This window comes from Panthera pardus, unplaced genomic scaffold, assembly GCF_024362965.1.
Source record: "Panthera pardus isolate Hobbes unplaced genomic scaffold, ASM2436296v1 HiC_scaffold_8, whole genome shotgun sequence".
Lineage (NCBI taxonomy): Eukaryota > Metazoa > Chordata > Mammalia > Carnivora > Felidae > Panthera > Panthera pardus.
Window position 1 is genome coordinate 59,362,313 of NW_026527013.1, and position 15,975 is coordinate 59,378,287.

The 15,975-nt window shown below is 48.2% G+C and overlaps 1 protein-coding gene across 4 annotated transcripts in view; it reads right to left on the minus strand.

Annotated features, from left to right (window-relative positions):
* Positions 1-15,975, minus strand: part of CHCHD6 (coiled-coil-helix-coiled-coil-helix domain containing 6) — a 249,528-nt gene that overhangs the window by 215,332 nt on the left and 18,221 nt on the right. For all 4 annotated transcript variants that reach the window (XM_019430966.2, XM_019430967.2, XM_053898473.1 and 1 more), the window contains exons 2-4: positions 13,748-13,877; positions 9,963-10,035; positions 7,308-7,452 (exon numbers count right to left, since the gene is read on the minus strand). In XM_019430966.2, coding sequence (XP_019286511.1) covers positions 7,308-7,452; positions 9,963-10,035; positions 13,748-13,877 — 348 coding nt within the window. The remainder of the gene's footprint in view (positions 1-7,307; positions 7,453-9,962; positions 10,036-13,747; positions 13,878-15,975) is intronic.

Consider the following 15,975-nt stretch of genomic DNA (forward strand, 5'->3'; position numbering starts at 1 on the left):
GAAAATGGGACCCATTATCAAGAGAGGAAATAATCAACTGAACCAAACCCAGAGATAACCCAGATGTCAGAATTACCAGAAACTTTAGACAATTATGATAAATGCATTTAGAGGATCCACAGGAAACGGTGGACAACGTGTAGATGATGGGGAATTTCAATAGAGAAATGGAAACTCTAAAAAAATGCCAAATGTAAAAAGAATCAGAAGTTAAAGTAAAAGTGCATGAGTCTTCCCAAAGAGCTCACCGCACCGTCTCCAGAAAAGTCCTCATTTCACCAATCGGAAGACTGAAACTATCAGGTACCGCTGTGTTGTGAAACTTTTCACAGGAACAGTAACCAGTGAGGAACCAGGATCAGCATCAGCACCACTGCCCCCCAGCTGCCTGCGGCATCTGATGACTCAGACAGACTCAAAAAATTACAATCTTTGGAGCTGCACTGTCGAGCCCAGGGGTCAGCAAACTACAGCTCACCAGACAAATCCAACCGATCACCTCTTTTGGCGTGGCCTCTGAGCTAAGAATGTTTTGTGGTTTTTGGTTTTTTCACATTTTTTAGAGCCGTAAAAACAACAATGACAAAAGAATATGTGACAGAGGCCATATGTGGCCTGCAAAAATCTAAAATATTTACTCTTTGGCTCTTTACAGAGAAAGTGTGTCAATCCCTGATCTAATCTAGAAAAAAACAGACCGCAAGATTTAGGGAAGCAAAGAAAGGGGCTGTGGATGACATGCCCATTTTTTTTTTCTCTTCAGATGATGGCTTTTACCAACCATCTAGGTGCTGACAAACAGATCTCCATGGGAACTCAGGATCTCTATCCGTAGCTCAAATTGGAGGAAGTGTCAGGACAAGGCCACCGGAGTCCCGAGCCACAAAGTTCTAAAACAAACAGCCATGCCAAGTCGCTGCCCCCAGGCGTCAGGCCTCCTCAGCTGCATTATCAGCTAGAGTGCGGCCTGACCCCGGGCCTGAGTCACCAGCCCACCCTCGGCCTTTGTCCACACAAGTTAAACCCAAAGTCTGTAAGTCTCTGGTTAGGAGTCACGTAAACTAGTCGACTCCAAGAGATCGTGACACTGAAAGGCTGCTAGGTTTTGTGAGCATCTGTTTTATTGTTTGAAAAGGAGAGACCTGTGAGCTGCTATCCGGATACCTGCTTCCACCTATTTGCAGGGGGCACTGCCCCGCACCCCTCATCCACTTGAGCTCTGCCATTCCCTAACCATCCTTGTGCCTCTAAAATTCGCTGAGCACTACTGAGGAGACCAAAATGATCTTGCCACAGCCCCTATCCTCAAGGAGCTTGTAAGCTGAGGAACAAGACTGACGAAGATGTAGGAGGGGGAACTAGGAAGAAGGGGTGTAGCTATAATGAAACCAAAATAAATGGTCCACCTCACTCAGGAGTTCAGAAACCTGCAACTCAAAAACTTCCAAATCTGACATTTTCCTCAAATCCTGGCTACAGACTTCAGAGACCTACGTGGCAGCTTCTTAGAGAGTCTGAACAATAAAAAGATCAACCCCCCCCCACCCCCAACCCACTGCCGCCGCAAACTGGAAAGCCGAGCAGGACAGCCATTCTTGGGCAAGTCCTCAGGTGAGGGGCCACATCCACGCAGAGAAGCACTCACAGCTTCTGTCCAGAAGAAGAAGGATTTGGTCCCAACTTCTTCATCCGCTATTTCAGGCCTTTCCCCATATCCACCGTCCAGTGGAAGAAAAATTCTCTCCTTGTGCATCTCTTTTGAGGAGTAAGAAAACCCTCTCTGGAAGGTCACCATCAGACTTGCAGAATTGCATCCCAGACGCACACCTGCCTGCCACACCCTACTCGCAGTGGCCAGGCGGCATGTCCCCACCCACCCCCGGCTTCCACTCTAGCTTCACCCTTCATGAGCAACACTTTTTCTCAGCCTTCCCCACCAGGAGAGCCTCTCCTGAGTCTTCAAGAACCAGCCCATGGGTGACCTCCCCACAGAAGACTTTCTTGACCCGCCAGGAAGAGGCCGTTGTCACTGCCTCTTTCCTCCTCTAGTGTCCCCCTGTCCCTTTGGTCGGACACCATAACGCTGTCCAGTCACTTCCGAGAATATTTACATCCCCTAATGAACAGAGCTTCTCAAGATCAGAAGCTGTTTCTCATTTATTTCCATTTATCAAGAAATGAACCCAGGGCCTAACATAATAGGCACACAGAGAATATAGATAGAAAATAATGAAAGAATCACTCACCAAAAGAGAAATGAAATGAAATGAAAGTTTTTGCTTCCTGTTAGGTATACTGCAAGCCCATACCTAATAATGTGTCAGGAATCCAACAGGCAAGGTCATAAATCTCATTCTCCCCTACAGTAGAGCTCTGCCCATCAGGAGACTCAGCCCAAGAAACTACTCTGTTCTGATTTCTCTCTAGAACATTTGGGACTCCAAACATCCTCCCCCAATTCAAAGGAAAGCATACATCACTAACAGGGGCTCCGATGACCCCCCAGGGCCTTCACCCCAATGATATCTGGGACCCTACCAGTCTTCAAGTGACAGAAAACACGTACAAATATATTCCAAAACAGCCCCCTACTACTCAATAGGAAATGGGAACACTTCTGTCATCAGAAGTAGGTTATAAAAATTATTATCTTTCCTCATCATTAGTTTTATGAACTTTTCCTAATAATGAGCTGAATTATTCCCTCATGCAGAAGATTAAAAAATCAATATTGTAAAAGTCAGAGGCAAAAGAGAGGGCAGGAGAGCACATTAAATGTCAAACTGAACTCAGCACACTCGAAAGAAAGTCCTCCAGACAAGGCTACAGGTTCAAGGGTGCAGGGCTTGAGGACACTAGGCAGAGAGAGAAGGCACCAAGGAGAAAGAAGTAGGAGGCCAGCTCATATAGCCGGAGACCATATCACACCCGCCTCCGGGTCCAACCTGGCCCCGAGGCTGGGAGGATGTGCTGTGATCCAAACACTAGAACCTTAAGTGCTCTGACCACCAGGCTCCTTCAATCTGCACATGTGGAAGACTTGGATGAGGAAAAGAAAATTCTCTATGCTTCTGTTCAGGTTCTTCTTTCTCCTTTTATTTAAATATTCTAAAGCACAAGCCCAGTTTTGAAATTATCTCCACTCGAGGAGCCTGGGTGATTCAGTCAGTTAAGTGTCCAACTCTTGATTTCAGCTCAGGTCATGATCTCGCGGTTTGTGAGCTCGAGCCCCACATCAGGCTCCACGATGCCAGTGTGGAGCCTGCTTGGGATTCTCTCTCTCTCTGCCTCTCTCTCTCTGTCCCTCCCTCTACCCCACTCACACACGTGCTCGCTCTCTCTCTCTCTCTCTCTTTCTCAGAATAAATAAACTTTTTTTTTAAAAAAAAAGGAATTATCTGGGGCGACTGGGTGGCTGTCAGTTAAGTGTCCGACTTCGGCTCAGGTCATGATCTCACCATCCGTGAGTTCGAGGCCCGCGTCGGGCTCTTTGCTGACAGCACAGAGCCTGGAGCCTGTTTCAGATTCTGTGTCTCCCTTTCTCTCTGACCCTCCCCCGTTCATGCTCTGTCTCTGTCTCAAAAATAAATAAGTGTTTAAAAAAAAAATTTTTTTAAGGAATTATCTCCACTAAAAGTCCCTGCCAACCACAACAACCCAAATGGAAGTGATGGCTGTGGCATCGCTCAGCATCAAGGTGAGTGCCTCACGCCCCTGCTGACATACAAAACAGGGCCCGGTCCTAACTTCCTTTCTCCTCTGTTCGCATTGAGCACTGACTGGTTGAAGCCTTCAAAACCACATTCGTGTGTCCCCTTGCATCTGTTACAGTACCAATCAACGGAAACCAACTCCAGCTAACTCAAGCAAAGGAGAGCTGACCGCAGGTAATCGGCAGGTGATTCGATCCTAAAGAAGGCAGGAGAGCCAGACAGAAACGAGTGGGCGTCGTGGAGGTACGGGAGACAGCAAGACAGCCTCGCTAGATGAAGGTCTTCACAAGCAACCCTCGGCTACAGTGAGCAATCCTACCCCGACCTCCGCACTCACTCAAAACAAAAAGGCCTCAGAAAAAGGGTTCGACTGGCTGCCCTTGGGCCCTGGCTATCTCGAGGCCAGGGGAGAAAGGAGATCTAGCTTCCATCAAGGAAGCTGGGCACTGGAATTGCAATCCCACCGAGATAACACACAACAGGAGACGGGTAAATCCCAAAAGAAAACAGGGCACTAACTGCATGGACAGATGGATGCTGGACAGCCAAAAAATGGAACACCCACAAAAGTAGTGAACCAACATTTTCAAAACGAAGGAAGTCACTTGCTTTGCTCTTCCTTAAGAACTCAGGTTCAGAAGAGCATTATCCATCCAGAAACTGGGGGGCGTAGAATGCATCTTATTTGAAAGTTTTCCTTTATTAAAAAAGAAAACCCACACACCTGTGGTGAAGGTCATTTAAACCTCTTCCCGCTTGTAAAGGTTCTCCTCCAAGGACAGTCTCAAGGAGGCGGGGACCCAGCCTTCTCCTTTACAGGAGAAAGAAGGGAAGTTGTGAATTCCCTTTCATCATAATTAACACATTCCAGGTGAGAATGAAGAGACACCACATGTGTAGGCTGCAATTTTCCATGCTAGGTGACTGTCCCACGTGGCCAACTTGGTTTGCTCATGCCATATTGATTAACCCTTCATCTCCAGAACGAGGGTCCTTTCAACTTGGCTGTCAGCACCCTGCCGAGGGGTGACAACCTGCCTGCCCCTCAGAGACTCACTGCAAGATTCTCTAAAACCATGTCCTCACCCCAGTTTCTCTCTGCAGCAACTGATTCTTCACCAGGAAGCCACAGGGTTCTAAAGACACAAGTCAGATCACGTCATCGTCATCCTGATGAACTCCAGGGACTCCTCCGTGGTTTCAGAGCGATGGCGAGCTATTCTGTGGGTCAAGTTTGCGAGGTGGCTTCACGCCTCACTCACCTCTCTCATTGTGTCCCACCACCTCCTCCACACCCGTCTCCCCCCAGATGCTCCCTCAGCCTGGGGGCCCCATATCGCTCAAGGCTGAGTCAAAGTCATGTCTGCTACCAGCAGGTGCACCCCTGCCTTTGCATTCCCAAGCACATCAACCTTACCTCCATTTCACGCTTACTGTCACCAAGTTGCCCTTTTTCTAAGTTTTTGGTTTAAATCTGTCTTCCCCACTAGACTGAAAATTTCCTAAGAGCAAGGACCCTACATTGTTCATATTTCCCAGAGGGCCTAGCTCAACCAGAATTCCTTCTGTACCTGCCGCAGCTTTCCATGTCTCTGCAGAGGCCTTCCTCCCCACCACAACCCAGGGCACAGTCCCGCGTGGTCTCATTGTGTCCCCAACTTCCTTCTGTGGAGTCCAGGGTACATCAGGCAACCCACCTGAGACAGGTGCTCGCCTCACAGCCCATGGCCTCTGAGGCAGACGATATTAGATGCTGCTACAGCCACTCCTCCGTCCCCTCTCCCCACCCTCCTTGCTGTGATTTCATGATTTAGAATAAGAACTAAATATTTAATCTTTATCTACTGTTACTGGCACAGAGCTCCTAAAACCCTTGGAATTTCCGAAGTGATGAGAGAGAGAAAGGTGTCTTTTTTTACATTAACGAGAGGACTTTTACATTGGACCTAAGGATGAGGACTGCTTATCAGTGGAGCCAACCAAATGACCAGAGGGTTGGAACTTTCAGCCGTACCCCTGAGCCCCTGGGAGGGGAGGGGAGCAGGAGGTTGAGTTCCATCACCAATGGCCAACAATTTACTCAATCACACCTAGGTAATAAAGCCTCCCCCCAGGTTCACCCCGAAACAACTGGGTTTAAAGCGCTTCTAGATTGGTGAACATGCAGTGGTTCTGGGGGAGTGGTGCACTGGCACAGGACACGGAAGGAAGGTCAACATCCTCTCCCTAAACACCTGGTCCTATGGACCTCTCTCATATGGCTGTTCCTGAGCTAAATCCTTTTATAATCCTTTTAGGAAGTTAAATGTTTCCCTGAGTTCCGTGAGCCACTCTAGCAAATCGGTCAAACAAGGGGGTCATGGGAACCTCTAATTAACAACCAGTCAGCCAGAGGCACAGGTGGTAACCTGGTTTGACTGGTGTCTGAAGTGGGGGAAGGGGGCAGTCTTGTGCACTGAGCCCTTACCCTCTGGAGCCTGAGGACGGAGTTTAACTGTAGGACACCCAGCTGGTGTCAGAGAATTTCTTGGACATGCGGGGGTTTTCCCACATGGAAACGGAACTGGAAGAATTATTACCGTCAGCCCTGATTCTATCTGGATACCCACCCACTGCCCCATGTGACTAGAAAGGAGCCCTCGCTTCAATCAGTGGAGCCCCCCCGTTCCTCTGCAGAGGACTGGGTTAGCCATGGGCGCCTGATGCAATTCAGGCCAATGTGATGTCAGAGGCTTTCTGCTGGGGGCTTCCAGGAAAGTCTTTTCTTCTGAGGGTGGCCCCATCTGCAGAAGACCTGGTAGGGAGCAGGGCAGCTATCTTTGAACTGTGGGGGTGTCTGGCCGGAGAGTGCACTGGCACACTGAGGCCGGCAGAGTGGAAGGAGGGCGGGGCTCCATGATGATGCCAGTGAGCCCCTGAATTAGTCAATCCTGGGACATTTCGAGACTTTTGGCATTGTGAAATAAAGGCTTCACTCACGGCAGTAAGAATCCTAACAGTCTCCAATCACTTAAATGTATTAATAACAGTAACGGCAATAATGGGGCGCTCTTATAATCTGCCAGGCACATGCTAAATCCTGGACAGTTATCATCTTCCCTAATCCCTTGGGCAATCCTGTGTGTGTGCAAACGTCACAATCCTCCACCAAGGCTCACAGACACTGGAGGACGGGCCCAAGCTAGTAAGAAAGGAGCTGGGATTCGTACCCAGGCTGCCTACCTTGAAAACTGTGTTCTCCGTCTCATTATCGCATGCCCCCAAGCCCCTAGTCCTCTCCCTTCATACTCTCCTGGCACACATACCCATTACGACTATGAAGTTTCAGAGTGGGACCAGACTGCTGAGCGATCCAGCCCTCACCATATAAACCTGAGCATCCCCGAGACTGACAATACAGGCCAGAGGCAGCAAAGCAAGTCAGTGGCAGAGCCAGGGCTAGAAGAACTCAAGCCCCTGATCCCCAAAAAGATACCCTTTCTACAGAGATGAAGCCAAGCCCCAGGACCTCATACAGATCAGGCTCCAGGACCTAACCTCCGCCTCCCAGAGCCGCCAGAGCACTAAAGGCCAGCTCAGAAGACCTGCACTCACCAACTGGGTTGACTTCCGCTTGTCCTGGTCAACGCTGCCCTCCCCCCGCTGCATGGACGCACTCCTGTGCTTGGTGGCTGCCTCTCGTTCCCTCGTCACCACCTGGAACAACTCGTCCTGGACCTTGGCCTGCTCCTGTTTATACCTGTGCCGGAAGAGAGATGCAGATGGCGTGACCGGCAGAAGGTAGAAAAGAAAAGGTCTGCGTCCTCACACAGCTGGCAGGGGCCAGGGGATCTCTGAGGCCAGCGGGAGAGGATCAGGAATCTGTGACGGTCCCCAAGGCAAGGGGATGCAGTGATACTTTCTCAGCCAGGATGGATTAGGAAAAGAAGGAGACCTGACCTCCAGGTGAGGAATCAGCCAGCCACGTGCCAAACCAGAGAATCTCAGGGCACGGGTTCAGATCCCTGGCTAGCCACTCCTACACAGTGGGCAGGCGGGGTGGGAAGCCCCACTTTCTTCTGCTTCCACTTGAAAGCTTGAACAGTTTAGATGACAGCAGTCTTTTGTTTGGAACATTGAACTCTCCCGTCCTGAATGTAATCCTACCCTTTGACCTATTTCTGGGCATTCTGCCTAGTAAAATAATCCTAAAGACAGAAAAAAGTTATTAGCACCAAGATGCTCTTACAAGAATTATTTACTATAGCGTAGAAAAATGCAAACAACTTAAGTGTCCAGTATCAAGGTCAAGTTAAAGAATATATGGTACAATGGTATACTATATCATCATTAGACCAATATACACTTAGATTTGTCAATAGGCTGAATCTAAAAAGTGAGAAACAATAAACAATACTTTTAGAAATAAAATTGTTGGGGCACCTAGGTGGCTCAGCAGATTAGGCGTCCAACTCTTGGTTTCGGCTCAGGTCAGGATCTCACGATTCCTGGGATCAAGCCCCACATTGGGTTCTGTGCCGATAGCAAGGAGCCTGCTGGGGAAATTCTCTCTCCCTCTTTCTCTGCCCCTCCCCTGGCACATGTACATACATGCTCTTCTCTTTCTCTCTCTCTCTCTCTCTCTCTCTCTCTCTCTCTCAAAAATAAATGCATAAACTTAAAAAAATCAAAATGTTTACAAAGCAGGTGTAACAAATGGAAAACAATTATAAAGCTATGTAAAAAAACAACATAAAATTATATATAACTTTATTAAAAAAAACTATAAAAATATATATAACTTGAAAAAATAATCCTAAACTAGGGGAAAGAAGACATTTGAAAGAAACACTTCAAAATATTAAGAGGGGTTATTCTGAGATGATGAATCTATGGGTGATTTTTTCCATTTTATATACTTCCCGAATCTTTCATTAGCATGTGTTAGGTGAACATTTTTTAAATATTTAAAAGTACAAAAAATAAACAAAAAGGTTCAGGTTAGTTATTCTTGGAGAGGCCTCTTAGGATCAGAGAGGGGAAATTCTTAGAATGTGGGTTTCAATCCATGACTATGGAACAGACCCAGCTCAGGTGACCTCACTGAGATCGAGCCACCTGACTATGGCTGACACTGGGTCCCCCAAGCTACCTCGCTGGGTCCTCTGCTACAAAGGCCAATGTCCTAAAGGGTGTAGAGGAAGTCAATCAATAACAACCAGTTAACGTTCACTGAGAACTCCCTGGTGTTGGGCTTCAGCGCTTTATTAACATATTTAATCCTGACAATACCCCAGTCAAAGAGATCCTCCAGTTACGGCCTTCGCCAAGGCCTAGAGAAATGCAGTGATCTTCCCAGGTCACTAGTGCAGCACACAATCAGGATGCAGACCTGCACTCTGAGGGCTTCTGTGCCTTAGCCACTATTTTAGCCTCAGGGGAGGGCACGAAGGGCCCGGTTCAGAGGTGTAACCAGCTCTCCGTGGTTGTGGCCTATGTGGATGGAAAGTCACCAACAGCCTGGAGCGGTCCAGCTAGGCAACTAGTAAGAATTGTGTGGGCTCTTTTTCTTTCTTCTTCTTACCTCTAAAAATATGCCAGCATGCATACACAGGCACAGAGGGTCCACCCACTCAGCTACTTAGTCCTAGTTCCCCCCCACCCCCACCCCTCCACCCCGACTATACTTCAAGTTGTCATGGCGGGGTACTGGGAAAAGTTTTCAATTAGCACCTCAGATAAACCTCATTGGCTACGATACTGCCACTGTGCAAAGCTAATCCTAACTTTTTATTTTTATTTATATATATATATATATATATATATATATTTCTTTTTTTTTTTTTTTTTTTTTTTTTGAAGAGAGAGAGAGAGAAAACATGAGCAGGGGAGGGGCAGAGACAGGGAAGGACAGAGGATCTGAAGCAGGCTCTGTGGTAAGAGCAGAGAGCCCAATGTGCGGCTCGAACCCACAAACCATGAGATCATGACCCAAGCTGAAGTCAGACGCTCGCCAACTGAGCCAACCAGGCACGCCGCTAGTCCTAGCTTTTTAAAGTGTATTTTTAAGAACGTCAGCAATCAACACTCCCAGGCTACCTTTGGTGTTTCTTCACCTTAAACTAGGCCCAGCGCCCCCTGTCCGGTAGGGTTCTCGTGCAGTGTGGGTAAGATAAGCGCTCAGACCTTCGGGCAAGGGGAAGATACCCCGAGAGGAGAGAACGCTCCATCAGAGCGCAGGGCCAGGGATGAATGGACACCTGGGCTTACCTCTTGAGGAAATCCTCCTCCACCCCCGAGGGCTGACGGCCACCACCATACTCAGACCTGGGCGGTTTGGAGTCTGCGAAGGGATGAGAAGAAAAGGCCAGTCAGCAGCTCCTCGGGATCAACGAAGGCATGGCAGTCACCTGGGAGAGGGCTCAGGAGGGCACTGCCCTGGATGGATACGCCTTACAGACACAGAACACACCCTTGACCCAGCCAGCCTGGAGAGGCACAGCCCGAAGGCCATCTGCTCCCTCGTTCTTACCAGGACTGCTCACTGCCTGGGGCGAGCAGCAGGCACAGCCACTTGAGTGCCGTGTTCCCAACCCATCACTCCTCATTCTGCAATTACCTCGAATCTAGGTCATCTCCCAAACGCCGGCCCAGAAAGGCTGAGGGAACCCTCTCCTCTGCCTCATGCAGAAAGACCAGCCACCTGCATCCTTTTGAGGGGAGTAGTGGGGCAGCTCCTTCAGTGTTTCCCTTAGTAGCCCATTCTACAGATCTCTAGTCTTAAGAGTGGCAAACACCTCCACATTAATAACATTTTATCTATCACTCCACCTGCATCACCTCTAATATTGTTAGAGGGGAGCTACCTCTTGACAGCCATGACCTTGGCAATTTCCAAGAAACCCAATCCACTCCACAGTCGCCACCACTTGGTGACACTGAAGGTTTTGTCACCCTTCCCTCTCCCCACCGCCTTCACCCTTCCCAAACCATCTTTCTGCCAAAGCTCAACACTTTCTGTGGCCTTGGCCACATGTCCCTCCCCTCCAACACAGGTTTCTAAAGCAGCAGAGTCTCAGACTGCACAAGAAAACTGCGAAAGAACCAGGCTTTGGGAGAGAATCCGTGAGGACTTGCTATCCCTCTGCAAAGACCTGTTAAAGCATGCTGAATTCGGAGGCTCCAGCACTCAACCCTTTGGGGAGGCACTTCCAAAAGTAAGCACCCTATGCTTCACGCTTGCAGACCACCGCTCACAGAAGGATGGGCATGGCTGTGCTCCGGCCAGTGCGGAGGGCACACCCAAGTGCCTTGTGGTAACATGCCAGGCTCTCAAATGGGAGTAAAAATTAGTAAACTGTTACCCCGGTTTTTCCTTTGACATAAGGCTCCCTGTTCTTATTTGTTTACTTACAGCAGCTCTTATTGACATGTAACTGATCATAATTACTTTTGCTTTCCATACAGTTTTCTCTTGTCATAACTACAAAAATAACATATCTACCTGTGGCAGAGAATGCGACACTGACCCACACTCCCACCTTCCACGCAGGCGCCTGTCCACTTCCCTGCCCCCTTGGTGGCACTCACTATTTTACGTGTGTCTTTCACTATTAGCCAAGCGGAGAATCTCATCACATGTTTATGATGATTTGTGCACATTTTCCACTAAGTTGTCACAGATCTTTAAGAACTCTCAATATTAGGACTATTACTACTCTGTCGTGTGACAATTCCCTAGTTTATCATTCATTCTTCATTTATTTTTTCTAAGTTGCCTAATTTCTTATAGTTACACTTCCCACTTTTTGTCTCAACTCAGGGTTTCTTCACTTGACGAAGTGCTTAGAAAATCTACTTATTGTACTTGTATGTACTATTATTGTACTCTTATGGTTTCAATTCGTTCATTTAAATCTTTTATTTCCTCTGACATTTATTCTGAGGTATGGTGTGACATAAGGATTTAATTTTAACTTCTTTCTCTAATCTTGTTCCATCGCTAAAATAAAAGCAAACACTGATTTTAAAAGTAAAAATATCTTAAAATTAGTCAACTTCAAGACAGCCCATTTATGCTGACTATTCTTCAGCACTCAGAAACTCAAACTCACAATCGTTTAAACAGTAAAATACTTTGTTACAACTAAAACCAAATGACAAATGAACCAATACTCTTGCTCCCTGAACTGCTAAAACCTACCAAAGACTAAAACCAAGGCCTCTTTTAGCTTCCGAAGTCGAAACTGACGTGTGCATGATACATTTTGGCATTCTTGACTTCTTTCATCACTTTTTCCCTCTCCCCAGTTAATTCAGTTTATGAAAGTGTACTGGGTGGGGCGCCTGGGTGGCTCAGTCGGTGAAGAGTCCAACTTCCGCTCAGGTCATGATCTCATGGTTCATCAGTGCGAGCCCTGCGTCAGGCTCTGTGCTGACAGCTCAGAGCCTGGAGCCTGCTTCTGATTCTGTGTCTCCCTCTCTCTCCGCCCCTCCCCCACTCATGCTCTGTTACTCAAAAGTAAATAAATGTTAAAAAAAATTTTTTTTAAGTGTACTGAGTTACAGCCCTCTTCAACCCCCTCTCTCACCAGCTGCTGTAGGTATCGGGGGAGCCACCCTTTTTGTTAAAGTAAAAGAGCGTCATGTGAGGGTTTCAAGAATCTCACTCACCCCTTCACTGATACTCAAAAAGATCTCAGGGCAGGTTCAGGAAGCCCTGAAGCAGACAATACAGGGAAGAGCTGGTAGAAGGCCTGGCCAGAGTCCCTGGCTGCAAGTATGCAGGCAGAGCTCTCTGGCCACTGCACAGAGGTCTGTGACCTGGCCCCTGAACACCGCCCTGACAGCTCCCCTTTCCTCGCACTTTGTACTCCAGAGATAGCAAATCGCTTCGAGGGCCCCACACAGGCCAGGCTGTACCACACCTCTGGGCCTCTATTTATGCAGAGGCGAATACCTGAACCACTGTTCTATCTTTCAAAATCCAGTTTAAACATCATCTCCCCTTGAAGCCCCTCCCTAAAATAATGAGGCACTCCTCTGTGCTACCCTGGCCACAGGCATGCTTCTAGGACATCACGATACATGTACCCTACAGGGTTACACATCCAGCCCCCTCACTAGAGCCGTGAGCCGTAAGGGAGGCATCCCCGTGTACTCATCGCTGTGCGCCAGCACCGGGCACACGCGCCCTGATCCCCGGCCAGCAGTCAGCAAACGCTGAGTGGACAGGATACAGCTCCTGCCTTCTCCAATGTTACAACCTCATACGGAAGACTGGCAGAAAAGACAAGTTGCAGGCGATACCTAAGACCCAGCTTCTCATAAACAAGTGTTTATGGGACAGAGCAGCCGCGGCCCCAAGGACTTTCCTTGGGGGTAATATCTTAGTATTTCTTCTACACCTTATATCCTTTCTGAAATTGTCGCATTCCATTGTTTGCTGAAAGTCATTCAGAGAAAAGCACAAATGTCCTCATCTGTTATGGGCCCCACAGAAGAGGGATAAATGAGCTCCGGCCAGCGTAGGCGTGGGAAGAGAAACTCCTGAAATGGGCAGGCTGGCGGGCCCTTCCAGGAGGCCACAGTGACCCATCCCAGCAGCCGGGCCAAGGACCACCTCACGTGAGGGCTTGCTTCGAGACGCTGAGGCCAATGCCCAAATCATGGCCTCAGTTCCCCCACGCTGCCCCGATTCGCATAAATCCCTGTCATTCTTTGAACCACGCCAAACAGTAACGGCAAAGCTTCTCTCGGGTCCTCAACAGCGACTTCTTACCTGCATTGCCGAACCAAGCCCTTCGGCCTCATTTGTCATTCACTGAGAAACTGGAACAGTGAGGCAAGCCGGTCTGGCCCCAGGCACACGCGCTCTGAGCAAAGGTGCTGTCATGCGCAGAAAGCCACACTCTCCCGAAAAGCAGTTACCAGAAACGTCACCCAGAGACAAACGGGAGCCACACTGGCTGTCAAATCTGTTCTGACAGGAAGGCTACTTGCCACCGCTTCCCCACCCCACCCCCGTCCCCCAGAGTCCCTGCAACTATCCATACCTTTCTCGGGGCCTTTGGAGGAGCCACCCGTAGAAGGCGTAGAAGGCGGAGGGGCAGGAGGCGGAGCTGGCTCCCCAGCTTTGCAAGGCTGGTTGGGATCCTTCATGCGGTTAACCACATTCTCGGACAGCTGGGGGAAGAGGTGAGGATGGGAAGAGAGGGACAGGGAAAAAGTTACAACATAAAAACCTCTGGAAATGCAGACTGCCCTTCATCCATGCCCCTGAGCGCACCACTTCCTCCAGACCAACTTCAATAACATAATCCTCCTCAAAACCTCTCAAGGTGGCCCAACGCCTCGCAGGCTGGTGCCAAAGCCCCGTGTGGGCCGCCCAGCGCACGTCGTCTGCCGGCTTTCCAGCTTTGTTTCCTGCTGCTCCCTGCACACACCCTGCATGCCACGGGGCCACCTTCCTCACCTCCTCCGCATTCATTGCGCGGCTCCTCTGCCCAGAACCACCAGCAGCGGTCCATCCCCAGTACGTCTCCACCTGTCCAAAACTTCCCCTTCGAGGGCATCTCAGTGTCCCTCCTCCATGGGACCTTGCCTGACAGCACCCAAGATAAGCATCCATTGTCCCCTTCCGTTTTACTCCCATCACAACACGTATGCTCTTAGGGAAGCACCGCAGGCCCTACCTGCCTCATCCAAAAGATGTGCAAACACCTGGAGGGCCGGGGCGACCTCCCACCCCCCACCCCGCCCCCATGTACCCCCGGCACCACACATAGAGCAGACATCGCAACCCGGCTGGACCCCTTCCACCACGGCTCCCGCTAAATGAAGACTGGATAACCGACGCTTTCATTCATTTCAGAGGAAGTGAAATAGGCATGAGGGTGTCATAAAACAGTTTACTGAAATGAAACAGCAAGCTAGGGATAAATCCAGAATAAAAACCCTTTAGAGTTCACTTCAGTAAATATTTATTAAGTACCTAATATGTGTAAGGCATCATAAAGCACAGTTGAGGGAAAAACGTTAAAGATGACTTTAAGACAAAAGCCATAATCAGCAACTCCACTTCCAGGTATCCAGCCGAGAAAACTGCTCCCACATGTACAGGGCAGAAATGGAATAGAAAAAAACAAAACAAAAAAAGGCAAAAACATAAATATGCAACAATACGGAACTAGTTAAGGAAATGATGGTGTACATCTTCTACGAAGTATTATGGAGCCATTAAGAAAGAATGAGGTAGGGGCACCTGGGTGGCTCAGTCAGTTAAGTGACCGACTTCAGCTCAGGTTATGATCTCATGTCTCGTAGGTTCAAGCCCTGCATCGGGCTCTGTGCTGACAGCTCAGATTCTGTGTCTCCCTCTCTCTGCCTCTCCCTTACACTCTCTCTCTCTCTCAAAAATAAATAAACATTAAAAAGAAAGAAAAGAAAGAAAGAAAGAAAGAAAGAAAGAAAGAAAGAAAGAGAAAGAAGGAAAGAAAGAAAGAGAAAGAAACAAAGAAACAAAGAAACAAAGAAAGAGGTAGGTGTGCCTGGGTAAATCAGTTGGATAAGCATCTGACTCGATCTCGGTTCAGGTCATGATCTCATAGTTCGTGAGATCGAGCCCCGCATCAGGCTCTGCACTAACAGTGCAGAGACTGCTTAGGATTCTCTTTCTCCCTCTCCTTCTGCCCCTCCCCTGCTCGCTTGCTCTCTCTCTCTCTCTCGCAAATAAACTTTTAAAAAAAAGAAAGAATGAGGTAAAACGTACAACAAACATGGAAGGGTTTAGGGGATAATGCTCCTGATTTTTTAAAGTCATAGAACCCTTTGTATAGCTCAATTTTTTTTTATTATTTTAGAGAGAGAAAGAAAGAATACATACACACAAATGCATGTATCTACTCAGAGGTAAACATCAATGAGGCTACACAGGAAACACAATGGGTACATCCTGCAAGTGGGCTCAGGGGCAGCTGGGGCAGGACATTCACTTTGGGCACTTGTGTGTTTTAAATTGTTTACCATGAACATTTGTTAGCAACAAAAGATTATAATAGTAATAACGGAGTCCCTCTAGTGTTTCAAATAAATACAAATTAAATAATTAACGGTATGGGGCAAGAGAAGACCAAGCGTATACAGCAGTGGAAGAAACTGAGAATCCAGAAATAAAGCTGTATATCTAAGTTCAACTGATTGACAAGGTGCCAAGACAATCTAATGGGGAAAGAACCCCCATTTGTCTCTTCAACAAATGGTGTAGGCAGAGCTGGATTTCGAT